This window comes from Fomitopsis serialis (assembly GCF_022376445.1).
Source record: "Fomitopsis serialis strain Sig1Antser10 chromosome Unknown B0H18scaffold_9, whole genome shotgun sequence".
Taxonomy (NCBI): Eukaryota; Fungi; Basidiomycota; class Agaricomycetes; order Polyporales; family Fomitopsidaceae; genus Fomitopsis; species Fomitopsis serialis.
In genome coordinates, this window is record NW_025954969.1 from 545,430 (window position 1) to 567,269 (window position 21,840).

At 54.1% G+C, this 21,840-nt stretch overlaps 7 protein-coding genes across 7 annotated transcripts; 3 read left to right on the forward strand and 4 right to left on the reverse strand.

Moving 5' to 3' along the window:
* Window positions 1-182: 182 nt before the first annotated feature.
* On the reverse strand, window positions 183-813 carry B0H18DRAFT_928762 (replication factor A protein 3). Its single transcript, XM_048041679.1, has 4 exons — window positions 686-813; window positions 560-625; window positions 409-508; window positions 183-351 (listed from the first exon to the last, which is right to left on the reverse strand). The coding sequence occupies exons 1-4, from the start codon at window positions 773-775 to the stop codon at window positions 287-289; spliced, it is 321 nt and encodes a 106-aa protein (XP_047897685.1). The 5' UTR covers window positions 776-813; the 3' UTR covers window positions 183-286.
* Window positions 814-915: 102 nt separating this feature from the next.
* On the reverse strand, window positions 916-3,364 carry B0H18DRAFT_985296 (cytochrome P450). Its single transcript, XM_048044727.1, has 12 exons — window positions 3,247-3,364; window positions 3,082-3,192; window positions 2,889-3,017; window positions 2,749-2,830; window positions 2,672-2,725; window positions 2,505-2,592; window positions 2,343-2,438; window positions 2,150-2,276; window positions 1,981-2,094; window positions 1,754-1,928; window positions 1,459-1,702; window positions 916-1,391 (listed from the first exon to the last, which is right to left on the reverse strand). The coding sequence occupies exons 1-12, from the start codon at window positions 3,325-3,327 to the stop codon at window positions 1,220-1,222; spliced, it is 1,473 nt and encodes a 490-aa protein (XP_047897686.1). The 5' UTR covers window positions 3,328-3,364; the 3' UTR covers window positions 916-1,219.
* A 3,067-nt stretch (window positions 3,365-6,431) lies between these two features.
* Window positions 6,432-9,458, forward strand: B0H18DRAFT_675541 (nuclear protein 96-domain-containing protein). Its single transcript, XM_048039117.1, has 7 exons — window positions 6,432-6,525; window positions 6,593-7,082; window positions 7,130-8,386; window positions 8,447-8,564; window positions 8,618-8,818; window positions 8,879-9,130; window positions 9,185-9,458. Exons 2-7 carry the CDS (start codon window positions 6,742-6,744, stop codon window positions 9,335-9,337), a joined length of 2,322 nt encoding a protein of 773 aa, XP_047897687.1. The 5' UTR covers window positions 6,432-6,525; window positions 6,593-6,741; the 3' UTR covers window positions 9,338-9,458.
* A 28-nt stretch (window positions 9,459-9,486) lies between these two features.
* B0H18DRAFT_985309 (uncharacterized protein) lies at window positions 9,487-10,882 on the reverse strand. The gene is made up of 3 exons (XM_048044728.1): window positions 10,249-10,882; window positions 10,118-10,181; window positions 9,487-10,065 (listed from the first exon to the last, which is right to left on the reverse strand). Exons 1-3 carry the CDS (start codon window positions 10,758-10,760, stop codon window positions 9,907-9,909), a joined length of 735 nt encoding a protein of 244 aa, XP_047897688.1. The 5' UTR covers window positions 10,761-10,882; the 3' UTR covers window positions 9,487-9,906.
* A 3,633-nt stretch (window positions 10,883-14,515) lies between these two features.
* On the forward strand, window positions 14,516-16,538 carry B0H18DRAFT_985325 (CTLH/CRA C-terminal to lish motif domain-containing protein). Its single transcript, XM_048044729.1, has 9 exons — window positions 14,516-14,603; window positions 14,661-14,738; window positions 14,793-14,934; window positions 14,988-15,173; window positions 15,224-15,439; window positions 15,492-15,614; window positions 15,663-15,848; window positions 15,904-16,230; window positions 16,283-16,538. The coding sequence occupies exons 3-9, from the start codon at window positions 14,875-14,877 to the stop codon at window positions 16,382-16,384; spliced, it is 1,200 nt and encodes a 399-aa protein (XP_047897689.1). The 5' UTR covers window positions 14,516-14,603; window positions 14,661-14,738; window positions 14,793-14,874; the 3' UTR covers window positions 16,385-16,538.
* A 319-nt stretch (window positions 16,539-16,857) lies between these two features.
* Window positions 16,858-19,425, forward strand: B0H18DRAFT_1093078 (NCS1 nucleoside transporter family; the record flags this gene model as incomplete). Its single annotated transcript, XM_048032337.1, has 13 exons — window positions 16,858-17,106; window positions 17,159-17,239; window positions 17,292-17,321; window positions 17,374-17,586; window positions 17,650-17,735; window positions 17,790-18,087; window positions 18,148-18,361; window positions 18,417-18,457; window positions 18,582-18,648; window positions 18,703-18,840; window positions 18,894-18,997; window positions 19,050-19,108; window positions 19,166-19,425. The coding sequence occupies exons 1-13, from the start codon at window positions 17,063-17,065 to the stop codon at window positions 19,423-19,425; spliced, it is 1,635 nt and encodes a 544-aa protein (XP_047897690.1). The 5' UTR covers window positions 16,858-17,062.
* Window positions 19,415-21,465, reverse strand: B0H18DRAFT_985331 (6-phosphofructo-2-kinase-domain-containing protein). The gene is made up of 10 exons (XM_048044730.1): window positions 21,220-21,465; window positions 20,986-21,171; window positions 20,864-20,931; window positions 20,701-20,817; window positions 20,624-20,647; window positions 20,553-20,573; window positions 20,436-20,498; window positions 20,224-20,379; window positions 19,923-20,082; window positions 19,415-19,867 (listed from the first exon to the last, which is right to left on the reverse strand). Exons 1-10 carry the CDS (start codon window positions 21,443-21,445, stop codon window positions 19,542-19,544), a joined length of 1,347 nt encoding a protein of 448 aa, XP_047897691.1. The 5' UTR covers window positions 21,446-21,465; the 3' UTR covers window positions 19,415-19,541.
* Between the last annotated feature and the right edge of the window lie 375 nt (window positions 21,466-21,840).

Consider the following 21,840-nt stretch of genomic DNA (forward strand, 5'->3'; position numbering starts at 1 on the left):
TAAGTGCAACCCGCGCTCAGGTAAATGCAGAGAAGAATAGCATCCACTTACCGCGAGCCGGACGAGCCGAACATGCATGCAAGCACGGATCGCGTGTCAGCTTTCGTGCCTGTCAGATATCAGATCGAAAGTAGCCACGGTGTGTTTGCGACCCGCAGAGACATTGCCCGGGACTCTCGAGACACCTTTCAACGCCGTAGTTTCAAGGATGAAGTCTGTGGAGCAAATAATAATACAGCACATACAAATACAGCAATGAACCGTGGCGCCCTTTGTTCCATACATTTTATACCATCTTGGCGAAACGTGGATCGTGCCACACCTCTACAACATCATTCACGAGGTCCATATCTGGGGAGAGCATCCGAGTTAGCCCCAGCACAGCTTGTGTATAGGTAAGTCGCGCACCCAGGTCGTCACCGAGATTGATACAAGCAAGCATTCTGACCGTCCCGGCATCGACGACTGCGCCGATGACCTCAATGAAGGGAGCGGTGATGTCGGCACCCTGGACACGGTCGTGATCGGATGCTCGTTACATCGAGAACTAGAAGCTTACCTTCGTCAGTCGCACAGAAACTTCTCCACCATCTGGCGCCTGGACGATAGCCACGTCGCTCTGAGACTATATTGCTAACTGGTATCAGAGCTCGGTCATCCACGCGGACGAGGCGACAGTGCGTACCCTGACTACCTTGCATGTGAGGCGAACGGTTCGCCCAATGTATTCTGCGAGGCGAGTCGCATTTACGCGAGGTGAGATGTGTTCGGCCATTGCTAGAGAAGGAGACGGCAGCGGGTCGAGGAAAGGAGAACGCGCGTCTGACGCGCGTTGAGAAGAGAATCGCGTATGGTCACAGGTTTGGCACGCGTGACGGGTCGCGTTTCTGTCACGCTACATCATGCCCCGACCGTGAACGCAGTGCTTGTATACAGTGACAGGCATTCTGCTCAGCCTGTGCTGTATATGCAAAAGTACATATCGACACCATGGTGAGTGTATCCAAAGAATCACGCTCTTTGCAGCCGACCGCTTTGAACTTGAGTACTTAGCCGGGCCCAGTAATACGTTATCCAGTCGCGATGCCAAAGTGTCCATGCAATAAAACTAAAACGACACAACAATACTCTAAGAGCAGGTAAGAAAGCACGGCGAGTAACAACGAGCCAAAATAAAGCACCACTATACACATAAAATGGGTTACGGCGCTATTGCGCCTCACGTCTGCCTTTTGCGGAACATGACCTCTTGCTTCCGGCTGACGTACAGACGCGTGCCGAACCAGCGCACGGGCGGGACCTGGCCCTCCTTCTCCATCTTCATGTCGTAGTTCAGCACCAGGTGCGCGAGCATCGACTTCAGCTCGCTCGCGACGAAGAACCTGCCGGGGCTGTCACAAACGCAAACATGTCAGCTTCGCCTCGCGGAGAAGTCTGCGCCGGGAAGACGGGACACACCATCCATGCCGCCCGTGGCCGAAGGCGACGTGCTCCGGGCCCGTGCTGACCATCTGGAACTTCGTCGCCTCCGTGTCGTCCTTGCGGACCTCGGACCAGCGCCAGGGGTCGAACACGTTCGCGTGCGGGTAGATGTCCTCGTCGTGGTGGATCGCGTGCATCGGGATCGAGATCTTCGTGCCCTTCGGGATGAACGTCCCGTCAGAGAAGGTGTAGTCCGACATCGCAGTGCGCCGGAGCGACTCTGAAGATGGTAGGTCAGCTCGACGCCGCGTGGAGGAGACGGGGAGCTCACTCGTCCCGAGGGCGCAGTAGCGCTGAGACTCCCGGAGGAAGCTGTCGACCTTGGCCATCTTGTTTACGGAATCCTTCGTCCAGCCCTCCTCCTTGAGGATCCCCTCCACTTCATCTCGGAGCGGCTGCACCCATTCGGGATGGGCCGCGAGGTAGAACAGAGCGTTGCTGAAGGTCTACCACGACCCTAGCTTCCGAATAATATACGATATGTAGCGGAGAACGTACCATGCTGGAGGTGTTGATCGCCGTGATGTTGATCGTCATAATCCGGATGACGAGACGATCGACCAGGAGCTCGTCGCCCTCCGCCTCGTCCATGACCCACTGCAGCATATCATTCTAGGCTCCGTGAATCAGCAACGGTCCCTCGCGAACATGCAAGATCCGCGCTCACAGGCTTGCCTGGCCACTCCTTGCCATGCTGCTTCATCATCCGGAGACGCTCCTCGATGAGCGGCTGCAGGTGCCTCGTGCCTCTCTGGATCCCACTGTGAACCTTAGTGAGGAGCCGAACCGCCGTTCTAGATCCGCCGCAGGTACTTTCAGTGTCTGCCACCCTCAAGCGAGGGACATTTCCCGCCACTCACGGCTTCAGGACATCAGGGAACAGACGGATGATCTGCCCGCCAACGAAGATGTCAAGCGTGAAACGCTTGTTGAGCTCGATATAGTCCGGTCTCTGCCTGCAGGGAACAAGGAGGCACGAACTTAGTTCGACGTGGGAATGCCGGAGGCGACGATCACGGGACGTACATAGACTCAGCCCCACGAAAAGGCGGTTGCTCGTGCGACACACGACCTCCATCATGGTAGGGAGCATAGGCACCTTGATCCAGTCTGAACAGGATGGTATCATGAGGTTCGTTAGCAATATGATCAGATTCCGCCATGCGATTATGGTAGACTAAGGACGTACCCTTGGTCTTCGGGATATTATCGTCGAACGCGTGTTCAATCTCGTCGTGCATGTCTCCAAAAGAGGTGTCAATGCACGCGTGAACGTATTACGGATGATTGGGATATGGTATGCGACCCGGTCGAGACTTGGTCCGAGCGTCCAGTCCGTCTGGACTGCCTGTGTTTGCATTGCGTGAGTATTGGCCTTTCCGTTCGAATGAGGAACGAGCACGAACATCTTTGCTCGCCTCTATCAAGGACAGCATGTTCTCCGGGGCACGGCAGAGTTCTTCCACCAGCTTCGGCCCGCTGACCACGACATGCCAACCGTCTACATCACGATGCTTGAACGCGCCATTGCGGTACTGCGGAAACGACGCGACCGTGATATGTCAAACAGTACAACCGCATCTGACATCTCTAACAAACCTTCTGGTAACCTTCCCAGAGGATGACATCGCTATGCATAAGATAGCGAATGGCGCCGATGAAGTCAAGTATCGGGATGGAGGGTCCGCCAACCGTCGGTATGCGCGACAACTGTAGGGTTGTACATGTGAGCCGAATAGCACAAAGTACCAATCATCAACTCACAGCACTGATCGTCAGGAAGTTCCGCCATACGGAGTACAGGATCGGCAGGGCGAGCAACGCGGCTACCAAGTAGGGGTCCATCGTCGGCGGGTGGGGGCGGAAGGCGTGCGCGTTATGGCTGGTGGGCATATTTATATACGTCATTGAATTGGCGGCAAATTAGGGTGACCGTATCAGGCTGGTTACATACTGCAGCTGCTTCGATATCGTAACGGCCTCGGCGCGCCACGGATGGGCGTCAGGGAGCACAGCTACGATGAAAAGCACCCGTATGAAGGCACGCGATGGAGCGGTCTGCGAGGTCGCGGCAGGCCGTAAGTGGGGTTAGAGCTGCGATGGCAGCACAGGCATGGAATCCGGATACGATGCACGGCAGTGATTGGACGTGGGCTGGCCTGGTATCGCAATTTGGTACGTGGTCTGATCGGCGACCGAGTAGGGGTGATATTCGGATTGGCCTGCCCCGGAGACTGCGAAGGAACGCGCAGGTAGAGAGGCTCAAGTAGTGGCGTGGCCAACGTTTCTCACCCAGCGGGGTTTCTTGTCAGACCCTCGACGCAATGCCTGCATGCGTAGTCAGGTACCACAGGCGCCCATGTCGACGATACCGTAGCGTCCTCCTCCCGACTCCGAAGTAGTCTTGCTCAACCCATCGCGATCCGGAGACAATCTGCAAGCTTAATGGCAAAGTGACAAGTGTGTGGCCATGTTGGATCGCGAGACAAAAACCTAATGTGCTTATTCCTTGAGTTTTTGTGACAGTGGGAATTCTCGGGGCTCGCAGTTAGAGGGCCGCGGCTTCTCGGGACGAGCGTTCTAACCGTGGGTAACCTCGTTATAAGCACACGTTGTTGGCTCTTCTATTGACAGGATGTATGCATGCGATTCACAATCTCGAGGACAGTCCCATCATCGTTCTGCAGCCGCGTTGGCGTCCCTGACCATCACAGTTCCAGGCCTATCAGAGAAATACTTACAGCTGGGTTTGGCTAAGTCCACATCGTCGGGCCCCGCGCCTTTCAAATACATAGGCTGAGTCCGGCGGGTTTGATATGGGATCACGCCGGACGCAGCGGAATTCGACGACCAGGCTGAGCGCTGAGCCAGGCAGCCGCGACCTTGGCTATGGTGGGCCAGGTTGAGCGGCGGTGTCCGGATCGCTGAGTACCAACGTCCGACGACCTTCGTTCCTATACGCGCTGTTTTGGGCGGGGCCCAACGTTATGGACCTAGCTGTATCAGTATCGGACCTCTATGCCAGAAGTCGGAGTCAAAGGCACATCTGGACGATGCAGGGAAGCCGCCAATGTGGTGCGACATTCGAAAGCACCCATCAACAGACCAAGTTGAGATATCTATGTACTTACACAGTGTATCCCTCCTAAGACGAGACAGTGAAGGCGCAAGCTTGGGCAACGTTCGCAAAAATCCACATGTGAGTTTCGGGTCAGCATGCAGTCATGCACAATGCGCGTCATGGACAGAGTTGAGACTTGCTTACATGCTCGGCTCTGTTCGTCCAGAATACTGTCATGATAGATCACAGAGAGGTAAAATGACTCCGTTGTGATTGCGGGCGACCTCATGCTAGCTGTCATATACACCAAATCGAATATGCTCCCGATTCAGGGGCATTGTGAGCTACATAGTAGAGGATTATGAGTAGAGACGGATATCCACTGCGCCAGGAGGATACACTTACCAATCCGTAGACCGCAGTTCCGCTAAGCCAGTCCGAGCACATGCGTCCAATGTTCTGCGAACGCCCTTTGTGGGAGGATCTACCGTTTATAGGCTTGAGATGTCCAGCCGGGAGAAGCGAATTGGCAGTTCGCAGACAAGATGTGATGCATTTTGGGAGTGCCGGAGCCGGGACGAATTGAAGAGCAGTGAGAGATAGGAGCACCGGGACCGGAAAGTCGGACACAGGGCTGGAGCCTGAGGCTGGGGCATGAAGGACGCGATGCGTGTCACGGAAGCGAAGACGAAGACGAGAACACTGGGCAGAACCGGTTGATTGTCACAGGGCAGTGCGCGAATCGATGTGATGTCCGCGGGTAGCCCGCCGGCGGCGACTCCGATCCTACAGACGTTGAATTGAAGTGCGAAAGATGCGCAGAGTTACAGCTAGGTCCATTTCGTTGGCCCGCACAGAAAGTGCGCATAGGAGCGGGGTCGTCGGACGTTGGTATTTGGTGATCCGGACACTGTGCCGCTCGACCTGGCCGCCTAGCCAAGGTCGCGGCTGCCTGGCTCAGCCTGGCCGTCAAATTCCGCTGCGCCCGGTGTGATCCCATATCAAACCCGCTGGACTCCGCCTATGTGTTTGAAGGCGCGGGCCAACGAAATGGACCTAGCTGTAACGAGCGAGAGCAGAGTAAGTAGTCAATCATGTAACACTCAGTGTGAGCATTATACAGACCGGACAGTACAGGTGAGCGCGAGCCGACCGTACGACCGGACTGCAGATGTCATACCTGCCTTCTCTGCCAAATAGGGCTTCGAGCCGTCGCATACGACCCAGACACTAAAAAGAGGGAAGCCAAGTTCAAGGCCGGAGAAGGGAACAACGAGGCGAACAGGACGAACATGCCGCTGGTTGAGAACAAGCGATCGTCGAGCGGAAGCGCTGGGAGAACAAGGACAAGCGCTCGTGTCACGTGTTGCCGCGTTTATGCGCGACTCGCATGTTGTGGTCAACGCTTCACTTCACCTCAAACACTTCACCTCAACAAAAGGACACTCCCCACGCCGCCGCCACCACCTATCGTCCCCATGCGCTTCAGGGCATACTCAACGGACAGCGAGGATGAATACTCTTCCGACGATGACGCGAAGCGCGTAGATGACGAGGTCGGGTCCGCATCCGGCGCGTCTGAAGACGAAGGCGGTCGTGAGGTCGCACCCGCAGCTCGCGCACGAAGACGAGCAGACTCACCCATCTCTGAACCCAGCGAGTCAGAGCCGGAGGAACCCGAAGACGAACTAGCAATTCGACAACGGCATACGGTTCAGTTCCACCCAGCCATCAAATCGCCGCCGCCGACCCAGCGCGCTCTGGCAGACCCGACTCTCACAACATGGGCGAAAGAAGTGGGGGTGGACGCGCAGAAGATGCACGTTATGCAGGCGGCGCTGTTTCGGGTGCCAGAGGAGGAGGCTGCGCTGAAGGCCGCGTCACAGCCACCATTGCGTCGTAAGGTCTCTGTGTTCGCGGGCCTGAGCCGGAAGCATAGTAGGGATTCTGAGGGAGAGGGACTGCGAACGGAAATGCGTCAGGTGCGTAAACATTTCTATTCATCTCATCTTGTTCCACAATCTGCAAGCGCATCTCTCGGGAACCTAGTAGAACAGCTCGCCGACATGCCCAGAACTTGTGCCCCCTCAGTCTTGTCGCGCCCGGCACGACATGTAGCCATGCCACACCAGTCGAACTAGTATATCTTCTGCGAAGATCACGGTCTAGGATCCAAAACAGACCTGGCTGCAGTGCATATGCATGTAGCGCCACAATATCTCGCTTATGGCAAGCTCGCGGGGAAATCATGCATTCAACATATTTACAAGCCATTACTTTTCGCCTCAGTTGTCTTCTGCTCTCAATTGTATCTGACATACGCTTCGCAGCGCGCATCATTCGCACAAGATCTTGAACCAGCGCCCTACCGACCAACGCGGAAGTATGCTCGCGTTGAGGGCTCCGCATCTGCAGTGATTGGTACCGAGGGCGCTTTCGTGGATGCGGGACTGGCTTTTGGACGCTCGTTCCGCGTCGGCTGGGGCCCTGGAGGCACCTTGATTCACCTCGGTGCCCTGTGTGGCCCTCAAAGCGCACCGTAAGCCCTTTCACTTCATTTCTAGTATCTTGCGTAACACTTTCCAGGACAAATTCGGCCAACACCTCTGTCTTGCACAAAACGGTTGTGCCTCTTGAGGTAGGATCACTGGCCGAGGTGAACGAGCGCGCATCCAAACTGCTCACACATCACTTGAGCTCCTCACCGATCGAGGCGGATGCAGATGGAGTGCCTTTCGCAAACCCGTCAAAACGGCTCACCTTCTCCTCGTTCGCCGCGCTATTTCCTGCCACCGACCGCACGTTCGAGGCGTGCTTGTTCCGCTTAGGCCGAGCGCTGTTCGACCCGATCCATCTGCGCCTAGAAGAACCTATTGGGGCTGACATCCGCAATCGAGTGTACGCATTGCGCCGCAAAGCTGCGCTTTCAAGTTGGCTGCAGAACGCCGTGGCGGCGTCGGTGGATTCGGACCTGCGCGAAAACCCCGGTGCTGACTGGGGGTTCAGTATCTTCGCACTGTTGTCTGGGAACCAAGTCGAGAAAGCATGCGAGATCGCTATGGACAGCGGCAACGTCAAACTTGCTACCCTCATCTCGCAATGCCCTGGAGACGACGTATTCCGAGACGATGTGCGGACACAGCTGCATGCGTGGCTGAGAGACCACGTTGATGCCCACATCACCGAGAGCACGCGTCGGATATACGCGTTACTCGGTGGTATTGTGGACACGCTGGAAGGCTCCAAGGATCCAGGACCTGATAGGTGCCCCGACATTTCCATCCCGAAGGGCTTGAACTGGCGGCGAGCGTTTGGCCTTCACTTATGGTACGGCGAGCCGTTGGAGTCTACGGTCGCAGACGCTTTCCAGGCGTACGAGCAGCACTGGAAGAACACGCAAGGAAACGTTGCTTCACCTCTTCCTTGGTACATGGAGCAGCCCGACAGTGATGCAAGCCTAGCCCCATGGAAACGAGCATCCACTGCTAATCCTCCGGACGCTCTGTACTCTCTCATCAGGCTATACGCCGACCCTGCATGTTCGTTGTCGACCGTTTTGACGCCGCTCTCATTCAGCGCGTCCCCCGCGGACTACCGCCTTCCGTGGCATCTATACATCCTGATGTCGCGATGTCTGCGTGTGCGTGACTTCGCCGATCGGGGCAACGCTGGTCTCACTATGGGCGAAGATGCGAGTGACGCAAGTGAGGACGGTGAACCACCGGTGGAGGGCCATAGCCCGAGCGCGGACCTCCTAGCGAACAGCTATGCGCTGCAGCTGGAGCAGCAAGGCTTGATCCAGGAAGCGGCATTTGTGCTGTTACATATCGAGGGTTCCGCCGGGTATGTTTCTGATCGGTTGTGTGTCTGAGTGGCAGGCTCACGTTCGCGGATCACGGCCAGGCGCGTCAAGGCAATCAAGGAGCTCCTGGGTCGTTCCGCGGCTTTGTTGGATGACTGGATGACTCGCGGGCTCGTGGGCAGCTTGAAGCTACCGCTGGCCTGGGTCAACGAAGCCAAGGTAAAACGCCAAAAATTCATCTCCATTCCGCGCTCACGATGCCGTCAATTTAGGCTATGCATGCGTTGGACTGTGGCGATGTCTTCGGCGCGTACGAGCTTTATCTATCCGCCGGCTTGTATAATGCTGCACACGATCTGGCTGTGCTGGAGCTAGCGCCCGACGCAGTGATCCGTGGGGATCTTGAGCTGCTGAAAGGATTATTCGAGCAGTTCCTTGATCATCCTGTAGATGACTGGCATGCGAGAGGCAAGGTCAGTCAAAATCAGAGATCAGTGTATATCATGGATCACTCATTGCATGCTCGTCGATAGGTCTTCTTGGACTACGCGCATGCCATGTTACGTTTGGAGGAGTTAGGAGACTACCTCGAAGACACGAACTCTGCCGTTCCCGATGCGGCGGAGGCAGCAGACCTCGAACATCTTTCGCGATCCGTACCGAGGCTCATCAGTATGCTGCCGGACGTGCTGCATGATCAGTCTGATGTCAGACATAAAGCCGCAGTGGCGGAGATGACTACACAGCTCACTACGCGCCTCGACCGAGTGAGGCCCCTCGCGCTCGTAAGTGGCTGGGCATGCTGTGATTAAGCGACGGGTATTGACCCTTTGACATAGAACCAGTCTCCGGTGCGCAATGCTTTGTTGGACGATGGTCTGCGGATACACAATATCCGCACGGCCGCATACGAACGATTTTTAAAACTGTTGAAGCTGCATGACAATGTTTATTATGTATTATGGGATTGTTGGATAGCCGTGCATGCCTGATACTTCCTTGGTTTTGCCACCTACAAGCAGCCTTGAATCGTCAACTCAATGATCGTGTCGGTCATTTATGAGGTGCAGTTGATGTTTTTGCTTGCGCGGACTCAAATCTTATATTAATAGCATTGACGTTGGCTTCTGTTGACGCCGTAGAAATCTTTGGGATCCCGGAGTGACTGTGGTCTCCATAGATCAGCCTCACTGACTCCACTCTGCGCTGCGCAGGGTTAGCTGCGCGCGGTTAGCTGCGCGCGTTCTCTTCATCCGAACGAACTGTCTTCATGATCACAAGATGGCATTGGCTTCCCAATATTCAATACCGAGGTACTGTCTTCCCTATTATTTATGGTTGGGCCTGTCATGGGAAAATGCGACGCCAGATTGCAACAGTGGTGAACAACATACATTAAATAAATAAAGAGTGACCCTCTTGCCCGCTAGCTCGTACAATGCATGTGCATGAACGGCTATACTACAGTAGGTTGGAAAACGAAAAGGAATATGATTGCTACATAGGTGCGTTGCACTACTACTGAGCTGTGCTATTGAGCTCGGGATGATTATGTGGCTCATTAGTCGACATTGTGGCCACAGGTCAAGAGCACTGTAGCGACAAGGCACGCTTCTAGCAGGCCCAGCTGCATGGCTTCTTGAGTCATCTCGAGAGTGACGTCCTGGGCTCTCCCAATCCTGGCCAGGACTCTCGGGGCGGTCGACTGGAGCTTATAAAGCTACACCAACGGTGAGTGACTATCTCGGCCAATAATATTAGTGAAGACATACACATATGAAGCCTTCGATAGGGGACCATGCGTACTGAACCCCGGCGATAGTCATGACACGCTTGCTAGAAAGGTACATTCATCGTTAGCATGGGTGCAATTACTTGTGGAAGCGGGGTATACTGATCGAACCTCTTGTCAGCGGAGAGATGAAGCCAGTCGCGTGCTCGCTGTCTGGAGGCAATCCCACGTATCTCCACGTTGGCGTTGGGCTGCCAGTTGACCATGGCCACATTGCGGTTGTCGTTGTCTTTCCACATCGTGGACGACGGAGCTCCGGAGTCGGTCACGACGCGGTACACGACGCGGCCTTGTGGTCCAGCGATGTTACAGTTTAATATGGTGGTGTTGCAGTTGGTAAACTTGTACAGCACGCTGTCGGGCTGCGTCGTCTTTGCATTCGAAATCGCCACGCTGGGGAGGGCACCGAAGATGGAGGGTGCTATTCCAGAGCCAGTTCCCCAACCACCAGCAGCAAAGGGGTTCATTGCGAAGATTGGAAATGTCGATAGGCTCTTTGGAGTGCTTGTACACCTCTTGCAGGTGTCTGGATCGATGGGCTCTGGCTTGACTGAAGGCAGGTCTAATATATGCCTCCATGTCCGGGTCTGCAGGGCGATGAACGGGAGCTTGGTTGAGGTCATGGTGGTCGCAATGCAAGTGTGCAGGGCGCTGGAGACCGCGCCACACGTAGAGTTCGATGACAAACATAGCACACAGTGATGTAGGGTAGAGTTGAGACGATAGAGAGAATACAACACTCTGGCCAGGATGGCCGAACGTTCATGTTTCTACACAGATCTGAATCTGAGATGCGTGTAGGCGCTTGGTTTCACGTGCGACGCACTGATCTTGACACCTTCTCCGGGCCTCTGAGGGTCCATCTCGACTGCGATATGTCACCAAGTACATGAGTGTGGGGATACGGACAGTATTATGGGATGTTTTTCAGTAGGCAAACTCACCCAATGTGCAGTTTGGGAAACGGGGCCATTCTGAGGAGATTCCGAATTCTTGAGACAAAAGACCAACAAAAACCCGCTACTAAAATTACGCACTGACACAGACAGCCGAGGCCAGGAGGAGGCGTTCATACCTTGACCGTTCACATATTCCACTTGGGGCCTGTAGTCGATTCACAGTCGTGCAAAAGGTATACTATACCGGCGACTCGAAAGGTACCCAAACTGCACATGTTACAAGGTCACTACTCTACGAGTCTGACCCTCCCACAAGGATAGTAGTAGGCTTTGTTCTTCAGTCCGAATGTGCCGGAGGTACTCAAATATGCGGGTCCGAGACCACGCGGAAATAGGTTGCCGTCACGGTATCTTGCACAACCGTACCGAATGCTTGCGCATCCCTCTCGCCAAATCAGTAAACTTCGGGGACAGTGTTGGACTCGGTGCAGAAACGTTGGTTGTAGTACCAATCGAAAAGCTCCATTGGGCGCACCCGTTCAGCGCACATATGCTCAACCAGAACGGCGGAGATAGGCTCAGATCTGGCGCGAATTGCAATCGGTGTATAACCCGCTCGGTATTACTAGGTCGCGGATCAGAGCGCTGACTCCTACACCAAACGGAACATAGACAAGACGGGTAATGCACGGCACGACTCAGCGTATGTAGCAGTGCACATCTGAGTCCGAGTCGCCAGTAAGTACCCGCGACGCGACGCGTGATGGCGGATAGCTACGTAACGAAGAGTATTGTTGGACAAAGTCGGTTGGGACCTTCCGTGCCGGCCGGTCGTTAGGTTCGAATATTTAATGTTGAGCGCTAACAGGTCCGCTATTCAGGCATGCATGGTGATCAAAAGAGACCGGTGCTTTCAACGTACTTGGCATAAAAATCGCACGGACGCGCACAAGCATGGAGACTTTTGGTTAAGACACCATTGCATCCAAATTTGAGAAGCGACGGCAGAACTCGGATGCGGCAGAACGCATAAACAAATACTCATACTCTCGCAGGTTTTTGCCAAACAAGCAATGCATTGCGCGAACGGTATGGTCCATGAGGCCTGAAAGTCGATCAAGATATTCGATATGTCCGTTTGCCACATTAATCTGTAAGGCATCAGAGTCAGGTCGAGCCTCAAGAAGTTGTAAATTGACTCGCGGCGTCTTGTCAATGAGTGAGTAGATCCGTCTTGAAATGGGATTGACTGCCTCAGTGGGGGTCTGTCAGTCTGTACACATGTATAAGACCGTCTCTGTGGCGGAACATTCTATGCGGTTGGATGCTTCTCTGGTCTGAGATCTGTGCAACATGACTGCGCAATGTTGGGTGTAGCAATAATCTCAGTTCTGAGACACTGTGGTGCCCTTCGCAAGCGCGTACTACCCTCAGTCCTGCTTCTACGTGCCTGATGGATTGGAGTTCAGTCGTCAACGCATTGGAGACCGAGCTCACCGAGACCATTCATTTGCGGCCGCTGGAGGTCCCAGCTCCGGTAGCACTCAGAAAAATGAGGTAAGATGGACGGGGAGGAGCAGATTTGTTGGCGATCCACGGCATCGTATCAATCCAAGAATACTGTCATTGAAATTGTCCAATATAGCAGTGAACCTGGCGATAACAGAATATGTCAGAGACGTTGAGCGTGGCACAGCAGTAGGGAGACTGCATTTATCTGTTAACACCGATCGCAGAGCCCAATAAACGATGCATCGAAACAAGCTTCCTGAAGTTCCACGCACATGAGCCGCTCAGGATCGGAGTTGACGCTACCATCCGTATGTTGCGACTGGAGGTAGTGGCTCCAGCGACGCATTGCCGCGCACGAGAGTTCAGCGATTGACAAGATACAACCAAAGTCATAGATCCATACCATATATTGGACAACGCAGTGCAAGAAGCGAAATTTGCATGAGCATCTGAAGGAACGCGAGCTCAGTTGCGCGGAGCAAACCGCAAGTTACGCTGTTGTAGACAGAAAATGTGTTCTCGCTCCATTGTTAGCATCCTAGAGGCGACAATTGGAGAAACACTACCTCCAAAGGCAGCGGACATACGTCAGGTTATGAGATTGTGATGGAGGGATACCGCAGTTACAAGCCCAATGCAGCCAATTTGACAGACCCCTAGAGAGCCACCCACACCCGAACGGCTTGGCTTCATGGCCACGGAACAGCGTCCCTCGATTGCGATTGCAAACGGAGGCGAGATATTGCGGGCCCTTGAGTAAGCCTATCTCAGCTCCTAGTCGAGAGAAGGCAGAAAGGTCGCGACAGCAGCTCGTTCCGATGGCGAGTCGGACAGTGTGTGTGTCCGCGGAGCGTCCGCTGCTATTGGCGACGCAGGCGCAGCGACGACCATTTTGGGAGGAGAGTCGGCATTGGGCCCCGGTCGAGACTGCCTGAGCGTGATCAAAAATACCTCCGGTTGTCAAAACGCACAGGAAACCAGGGCGGGGCGCGACTTGCGGACACCATCTGATCCCGCGCCCAGAACGACGATGGAGTACGCTACGCACAAGAGCTGCCTATCGGGGCTTGGTCAGCTCTCGTTTTGCCGGGGGCGCACGTACTCATGGAGCGCGTCTGGCACGGCGGCGGCCTGCTCCTGCAAGGTTTTCGGCGAGGCGGCCATCATCCCCGAACCCTAGGAAACAGCAATGGGTGGCGCGTCTCTATGGGCTCTACGGGCAGTGCGGTCGGAATCAGTGATCGTGATTAAGCGCTGGATTTGGATGCAGGTCCACAACGCTCTACTCGGACACGCAAGATGCGTCATGCAGTAAGTTCAGCTTGAAAGAAGCGTTAGAGCTACCACGCATACGGGCCTTTCTGTGTACGCCGGGCCCACCTACGCTCGTGCCTCCTACAGGTAACAAGCCAGAGGTGTAGCACGCATACTAGGATGAATTAGACATTAGCTGATTCACAACGAAAGCGCGCCACCCACCTTCAGGGTAGTAATAGAAGCACATGCCAGTGGGCAATGGATATCGCCATACGTTCCAGTGGTGAGACGCCAGTGGGCGATATCCTGTTATAGTCTGACTTTCGGTTAGTGGCGCGTGCTACCGTGAGTAGATAGACGGAAGGTCATTCGGTGCGAGCATAGTAGGCTAAGGCCGTATACGCACCACTCAATCTGTCACTTGAGTTTGGGATAGCTGAAGCTGCTTGTGCACACAGCTGCCGGCGCTGGCTAGTTGAATAAATCCTAGGCCTCGTTTCTGTTGAGTTCGTATTATTCAAATGTGGGCGGTTACCTGGGCCATGCCGTAGTTTTGCGAGCGCACTCGCTGAGACTTGACCGCATGAAGAGTTCCTGAGCGGGCCCGGTTATGGGGACCCCCAAGCCCCCCAGATGCGTGCTGCATGCATGAACAAGACGTACTGACAGGCGTCTAATCCGTGCCTACGTAACTTATGTAAGCGCGCGCTTTTCGTCCCTCACTGCCACTGGCACTTGACCGCCACCGTACGGCGTGGGCTGCGTCTGTACTAACTTACCTAGCTCGGTCCAATACAGGTAGCTTCATATCCGTGTTGAAGTTCATACCATCATTAAGCACGGCGTGGAGGACAGGAATAAACGAAACACCTCCGCACAAATCGCAGGCCGAGCAAGCCCGGAGTTTGGTGTCAGGACCGCCTGTTTCGTATCGTGAGTGGCCGAGCACGTCAATGTATAGCTGGGGTCTGAAGCTACCCTGACTAGAACATCGTTGCGGCAGCTACCTGCTGCACTGGAATCCCCTGAGAACACCCTTCGAGCCTGCAACATCCCAGCGTTAACGAGCATGAGTGCGAACAAGCTGAACATTGAGGGCATCATGCTCTTTGAACAGCCTTTTGCTAGGGTCAGCAATTCGGCTACCGCGTTTCTCGTGATCATAACCACGCATCTCGTCAGGTCCCATACGAGAATTACCGCAAAGTCTTCCGCGCTTCGCAGAAGAACATCGAGAAGGAACTTACCGCCGTACAGACGGCTGCGAACGACATCGCCAAGCGCGCGAAGTCAGGCAGTAGCAGCTCGGAAGATGCTGTGAACGCTCTGGACAGTATGATCACTCGGGTAGAGACCCTCAAGCGGAAGGTCTGTTCTGTGATGCTCGGTAGCATTTACTTGTCCTGATGCAACATTAGCTTGCAGACTTGCAGAGCTCTTCAGGGGCCTCCACGATCGGTGTCATGCGCGAACGATTCAAGCATCTCTCAAGCGTGGAGGGTATGCAAGCGTCCAGCGACCCGGAATTCGCGCGTTGGGCAGACACACGTCTCGACCGATGGCTGGTTGACTGGTCCCTGCGAAATGGAAAGGAGAAGACTGCTAAGATGATAGCGGATGAGCGACGTATTGAGGTCAGCATGCCTATAATGTTCGCGTTGCAATGATGTACAATCCCCGTCACAGCGCCTAGTGGACATTGAGCTGTTCTCTGATATTCGGCGTATCGAAGATGCCCTCAAACAAAGAAGCTGTACAGAGGCCCTGACATGGTGCAGTGAGAACAAGTCTGCCCTTCGTAAAGTCAAGGTAGGCGTTCAAAGATGTCACCGATCATGTTTCTCATGTACCGGCCAGAATACGCTTGAATTTGACCTTCGGCTCCAAGAGTACATTGAATTGGCCAGAGTGGGAAAGAATCTCGAGGCTATCGCGTACTCGAAGAAACACCTACTGCCTTGGCAAGAAAGCCATCTGCCGCAGATTCGTCAGGCGTCTGCGCTTCTGTGTTTCCCACCGTCGACCACATGTAGTCCGTACAAAGTGCGCCACTCATCTCTGGGTTCTTCACGTAACCGAAACCTGATGCACTTATCAGCGGTTGTATGACCTGTCACGCTGGAACACCCTCATACAGTCCTTCCGCCTGGCCATCTACAACCTCAGCACACTGTCCAGCGAACCATTGCTGCACCTTGCAATGTACGCCGGACTGGCATCGCTCAAACTTCCCGCATGCTACGACCCACAGACGAAGAACGTCGACTGTCCCGTTTGCGACCCCAGCCTCGGCAAGCTTGCGGAAGAGGTGCCCTTTAGCCACCACGTGAACTCGACTATTGTCTGTCGAATCACGGGCAAGATCATGAATGAGGACAACATGCCGATGGCGTTCCCCAATAGTGGCCAAGTGTACTCAAGAGAGGTACGTTGGTGCATGATTCGTTGCTTCGGGTTGACGCTTATAAAGGTTGAAGGCATTGGAGGATATGGCCGCAAGGAACGACGGTATTGTAAAGGACCCCAAGACGGGGGAGACTTGCGAGTTTTCGGCACTGCGCAGACTATTCATCTCGTAGCTTACGCGCTGGTCAGTACGTCGTCTCTTTGTCGTTCCTGGAGTGTGTCTGCTTTGATAGGATTGTATTTATTGTGTATAGTAGCCTGAGCGTGCGGGAGAATGTGTCCATCACAGGTATTAGTCCCAGGTTATGAAAGCGTTCTCGGGAATCAGTTTTCAGGTATTGTGCAACTGATGCAGATGGGTGCCTCACGCAGAACATCGGTGGGCCGAGGTAAGAAAGCTTCGTCAATAATCATAAACCACGCCCGCTTTGGTTAATATCTGTCTACACTAGTATTGGCGTGCTCACAACGCTTCATCTTCAGGCCCTACTTACAGTGCTTCTCAATGCCAAGTTGTCCAGGGACCGGTATCTCAGTCTGCGCTACTTAGCTTAACCACAGAGCCGCCACCGGACGACGTCGCTAACACGGGCGTCAACGTAGTAGCGCTCACTTATCTCTCGAGTTCACAAGGCTCGAGCCCCAAGGGGCAGCCAAGGGCATGCGCCTATCTATCGAAAAAAGTTTGCTCAGGCCCGGGTGGGGCCATCAGATAGAAGGACTATATCTTGCGCCGGGGGTTGGATCGCATGGCTTGGGGAGCTCGTAGACTCTGACCGGATCTACGACCATGGGTGCGCACACAAAGGACACTCTGAAACGGCTTGTTCGTACCCTCGAAGTGGATCAGCATGAGTCCCGAAGAGACTTGTCATATGCCGAAGGCTTCCTCATGGTAAGTTAGGATTCTCCCCACTCCGGTCGGCGCGGAAATTGTAATGCTCAAGTCGTGTTGCGCAGAATGACGATCTCTACCCCGTAGCACCAGAGAAACGGACATGGGGATGTGGAATTTCATTGCCTTGTACGTAAGCGGGTTGTAAGGTGAGATGCTTCGTACGAACTAACCTCATTTCACAGTTGGGTGGCGGACAGCTTCAATATCAACACGTAAGTAGCAGTGTGCTCGTATGACGCCTGAAAGCTCAATTGGTTGTTTCAGATGGGAGATCGCCTCTTCCATGGTTGATGCTGGCCTTTCCTGGTGGCAAGCCTGGATCTGCGTTTGGATTGGCTATGGCGTCGTCGCACCGTTCATTGTGCTCAATGCCCGGCCAGGCGCCAAGTTCCATATAACGTTCCCTGTTGTTGCGCGGGCTAGTTTTGGTATCTGGGGCAGCCTTTGGTGTGTGTTTAACAGAGCGGCTATGGCATGGTGAGTCATTCCACTGGCAATGCCAACTATGTCGGAACTGCTCACGCATATCCCCCCAAACAGTGTATGGTATGGTGTACAAGCCAGCATAGGAGGAACATGCGTCCTCGTTCTGCTCCGAGCGATGTGGCCAAGCGTGGAGAACATCCGTACGCATCCATCTCAGCAGAAACATGTGGCAGAAAGCTCATGGAGATATCTAGCTAACTCAATGCCTGCATCATCCGGGACGAACACGCGGGATTTCATGTCCTTCTTCCTCTTCTGGCTCATCTCCCTACCAGCCATTTGGTTACCCATTCACAAAGTGCGGCATCTCTTCACCGTCAAGGCTGTTATTGTGCCTATCGCCGGCATCACGTTCTTCATCTGGTGCATCGTCAAGGCCCACGGCGTCGGTCCGATCGTACGGCAGCCGTCCACGGTCCATGGCTCATCTCTGGGTTGGTCCATGGTGGCCAACCTGATGTCGTGCGTGAGCAATATGGCCACGCTCGTCACGTAAGCACTGTCCTTCTCTGAACGCGTAACAGATGTGTAGTTGACCCATCCACGTCGCAGAAATGCGCCGGACTTCGCATCGCGTGCGAAGAAACCTAGAGATGCACTCTGGCCACAGTTGATAGCTGTACCGCTCGGCTTCAGCATCGTCAGCTTCCTCGGCATCATCGTCAGCTCTTCATCGCAGGCTATCTATGGGCAGCCTGTTTGGTCTCCCATCACCCTGCTGGGCATGTTCCTGGACGACAGCCCATCTCATGCTACTAGGTTTGGAGTAAAGTGTCCGCGCCCTATTCATGCACACCGCCGCTGATCTCGGGATGATTCAGGTGTGGTTCATTGCTGCTGCATTCATAATTGCCCAGGTAAGATCACGTCAACGTCAACTTCGTCACCACAATCTAAACGTAACAACACCATTACGCCTGATTTAGCTTGGGTATGTATGCCGATCACCTATCCGCAACGTAATGTCACTCACTGCGTCGTTTCAGCACGAACATCTCGGCCAACTCCATTAGTGCTGGCTGTGATTTGACAGCCCTATTCCCGCGCTTCATCGTATGTCATGGAATCGCTTGCCACAATTCATATCGTTAATATGTCGTCATGCAGAACATCCGGCGTGGCGGATATATTGCTGCTATAGTCGGTCTGTGTATGCTGCCGTGGAATTTGCTCAAGAGTAGCAACAACTTCACCACATACCTCTCTGCGTACTCGGTCTTCCTGAGCTCTATCGCCGGTGTGATGGTATGGCCGTCCAAGCTTATTTCCTTTGCTAGTCTTGAACGCTTGTTTCCTAGATCACAGACTACTATATCATCCGCAAGGGTCATTATCGAGTAAGAGACCTGTATCATGCAAACAAGGACGGATGGTACTCGTACACACATGGTATAAACTTCAGGTAATGTTTATCCCCATTTGAATCCGTTCTGAATGGAATTGACGTGTCGCAGGGCCTATGCGGCTTACATCGCAGGCATCCTTATCAACGTGGTTGGCTTCGCCGGTGCCAGTAAGCCTTTTGGCCTCACTCGTCTTTCCTGTCATATTAAACCTGATATCCTCTTAGCTGGCCGCTCAGTACCAATAGCAGCCACCCACATCTACGACATGTCTTTCTTCACCGGCTTCGGCGTGTCCGCAGTCATCTACTGGGCCCTCAACCAGCTCTTCCCGGCCGCAGGTGCATCGAAGACCTTCCAGGAAGTTGATCATTCCGGCATGACGGACGCCATCCCTTCGGGAGAAGAGCTTGCGAGGGAGGAGGACCTGGATCGGAAGAGCGTCGAAAAAGCCGACGGCACGGCGAGCGTGCAATCAGTAGTTTAACGAGAACGCGCTTTGTTATATCCGTTGCACGAGGATTGACGAATAGAATACGAATACAATTGCGACTCTAGCTTCTCTCGCTTTCCTGTGTACCCATCGACATTGAGAGGTGCTTCTCATGCCTCTATGCTCTCGATCTCCGGCCTCCGCTTCCCCTTAGTGTCCTCCGCGTAGTTCTCGTAGAAATTCTTCTCGTCTGGGCTGCCGCTGTTGGTGTCGCTCCTTCCGGGCCCATCCCAGAAGTGGTACGCCTGGCTGTAGACACCGTACGACGTCGGGATGACCTCAATGAGGTCCCCGCGGGCTACTTCGATGGCGGGAATCTCCGACGCGGGCAGGCCGATGAGGTAGGCGAGCATGCACCTGATTACAGAGGCGTGTCCGATGATGAGCAGGTCCTCCTTCTGCCGCTCCAACTCGATGAGAGTCGGTTCCAAGCGGACTGCAACAAATTCTCAGGCTTCACGGCTGGAGACACAAGTAGACGAAAAGCGTACCGCAGAGATCGTGGTAACTCTCCGCTCTGGGGGCGCGGTACGCATATGGATCCTTGACGAAGCGCTCCCATTCGTCGGGGTAGTACTGCCTGACTTCGTCAGGCGTCAGACCATCCCACACGCCGGGGTTGATCTCAGACATCTGCGGGCGCTCCATGACCTTCACAGACGAGAGCGGGGAGGAGTCATTGGGCCGGTGGTGAGGAAAGGCCAGGCGCTGTGATGTGACCGCCTCCGAGCGGACGTCCAGATCTCGAGTCACGGTGAGAAGCGCTGTGTTTCATGGGCGAGAAATACGTACCACCAAACGCCTTTCTGCGGGGTCCATACCTCGCGCTTCCAGTGTATTTGCGCGTCGCTCGAAGACGAATTCTTTGAGCCTTTCGGCGTATTCCCAACCCGCTGGGGAGAGATCGGAATCTGCCTTGTAGGAATGCTCGATGAGGGATTGACCGGACTGAGAAGATATTTGCATGAGTTATTGGACTCGTACTGACGTCGCAAAGACCTTACCCTGGCAAAGTAGATTGTACGGAATCGATTGTGTATGTTCATCAGGAAGAAAACGGTTCTCGACTAGTATCTGCGGTCAACGACGCAATTCAGGAGCTTATTTGCATGTCGTGTCACCTGAAGGTAACCATGAATGTCCTGGAAACCGGTAAGTCAGGGTACGGAAGACGGCGGAGCTCTCCGCTTACATTGACCATGATGTTGTCACCGACCTATTCATACGCCAGTTAGCACGAGGATAGCGGTCAACATAGAGCCTTCTCACATTCTTTATACGGATCGAAGGATACGTTGTCTCCTCAACTGGCTCGTAGTGAACCTCATGATCTCCGATCCGCTTATAATAATCCTGCACTGCTTGATCTGGGTCCCATCCCCGATACTAAAGTATCTCAGCTATAGTGACGTGGTCCGTTTGCAGCACGTACATCTGGAGATGAAATCTTGACGCTGCGAATGTTTGCCAGTATCATCTGTTCGTCGTCACAAATCGACTCTGAATATCTGTCCTTCAGCAACATTCGCAGAGAATGAACTACTACCACCGGACCTAGCATGATGACGTGGATTCCAGCAGCAACGAACTTCTCTGCGATCTTTTGGCGACGCTCCCGGGTCCCATTGTTAGCATCGTATATCACTACTTGTCCCTGCGCATTGAAGAAGTCCCAGATAAGCTGCTCGCAGCTGTCCGATATCCGTTGACGCAAAGCCACGGTCTCAGGGCTCTTCTCGCCTATCACACTTGCTCAGAGACATATAGTACACAGTATGTTCTAGTTACCCAGTGTGAAGTAGTCCGGTGGCAAGTTCTGTGTTCCGCCGACTACCTTGCGGCGGTAATCGCCCAACGAAATGACCTGTGTTTTGACACCCGTCCAGCGAAGATAACGCTCGAGAGCACGAGATATGTGGGTCTTCCCTCTCGCAGGTAGACCAACCGTGAGCACCAGGATCTTACCAGCATGGAACAACAGCCCGGAGGCGGTCGTGTATAGCGGGGCGACCATAGTGGCGAATCGGGAACAAGTGGCGAGCGTCCAGTAACGAGTTGATCTAATCAGGAAGGATGCCCGAATGCAGTAGTCTCCCACGGGCAGAACGCCGGTCATCGTGGATGAAGAGCTCCTCCTTAAAGACACTCGGACTCGTCCTCACCGACAATGTAGGGAGCTGCTGGTGCGTACTCATTTGAAGGTACGCCGAACAGCTGATCGAATTGGGCGCGAACTCTGACTTGTATAGGCAACGAAGCCATGGGGTAAGTCACCGCGCCTTCACGGGTTGGCATTTACGTCGCATCAATGGCGAAGGGCAGCGAAGGGTTGGTTGATGAATTGCCGTGCTTGTATGAGACAAGCAGTCATGGTCATTTTGACTACCATAGGCGGTGTGGGGATTGAAT

Excerpts from the sequence above, each read along its gene's own strand:
- B0H18DRAFT_675541 (XM_048039117.1), top strand. The coding sequence starts at position 6,742 with ATGCATGTAGCGCCACAATATCTCGCTTATGGCAAGCTCGCGGGGAAA. Across the intron at positions 7,083-7,129 it reads TGTGGCCCTCAAAGCGCACC|GACAAATTCGGCCAACACCT; the intron begins GTAAGCCCTTTC and ends AACACTTTCCAG. Across the intron at positions 9,131-9,184 it reads GAGTGAGGCCCCTCGCGCTC|AACCAGTCTCCGGTGCGCAA; the intron begins GTAAGTGGCTGG and ends CCTTTGACATAG.
- B0H18DRAFT_985296 (XM_048044727.1), bottom strand. The coding sequence starts at position 3,327 with ATGGACCCCTACTTGGTAGCCGCGTTGCTCGCCCTGCCGATCCTGTAC. Across the intron at positions 3,193-3,246 it reads ACTTCCTGACGATCAGTGCT|TTGTCGCGCATACCGACGGT; the intron begins GTGAGTTGATGA and ends ACAACCCTACAG. Across the intron at positions 2,439-2,504 it reads GTGGGGCTGAGTCTATGTAC|GCAGAGACCGGACTATATCG; the intron begins GTCCCGTGATCG and ends TGTTCCCTGCAG.
- B0H18DRAFT_928762 (XM_048041679.1), bottom strand. The coding sequence starts at position 775 with ATGGCCGAACACATCTCACCTCGCGTAAATGCGACTCGCCTCGCAGAA. Across the intron at positions 626-685 it reads TCACATGCAAGGTAGTCAGG|TCTCAGAGCGACGTGGCTAT; the intron begins GTACGCACTGTC and ends TTAGCAATATAG. Across the intron at positions 352-408 it reads CAATCTCGGTGACGACCTGG|ATATGGACCTCGTGAATGAT; the intron begins GTGCGCGACTTA and ends TGCTCTCCCCAG.
- B0H18DRAFT_985325 (XM_048044729.1), top strand. The coding sequence starts at position 14,875 with ATGAGTGCGAACAAGCTGAACATTGAGGGCATCATGCTCTTTGAACAG. Across the intron at positions 15,174-15,223 it reads TAGAGACCCTCAAGCGGAAG|CTTGCAGACTTGCAGAGCTC; the intron begins GTCTGTTCTGTG and ends ATGCAACATTAG. Across the intron at positions 15,615-15,662 it reads CTGCCCTTCGTAAAGTCAAG|AATACGCTTGAATTTGACCT; the intron begins GTAGGCGTTCAA and ends TGTACCGGCCAG.
- B0H18DRAFT_985309 (XM_048044728.1), bottom strand. The coding sequence starts at position 10,760 with ATGACCTCAACCAAGCTCCCGTTCATCGCCCTGCAGACCCGGACATGG. Across the intron at positions 10,182-10,248 it reads CATCTCTCCGCTGACAAGAG|CAAGCGTGTCATGACTATCG; the intron begins GTTCGATCAGTA and ends GTACCTTTCTAG. Across the intron at positions 10,066-10,117 it reads CTATCGAAGGCTTCATATGT|CTTTATAAGCTCCAGTCGAC; the intron begins GTATGTCTTCAC and ends CCGTTGGTGTAG.
- B0H18DRAFT_985331 (XM_048044730.1), bottom strand. The coding sequence starts at position 21,445 with ATGGTCGCCCCGCTATACACGACCGCCTCCGGGCTGTTGTTCCATGCT. Across the intron at positions 20,818-20,863 it reads TCAAGATTTCATCTCCAGAT|TATCGGGGATGGGACCCAGA; the intron begins GTACGTGCTGCA and ends GAGATACTTTAG. Across the intron at positions 20,380-20,435 it reads GTACAATCTACTTTGCCAGG|TCCGGTCAATCCCTCATCGA; the intron begins GTAAGGTCTTTG and ends ATATCTTCTCAG.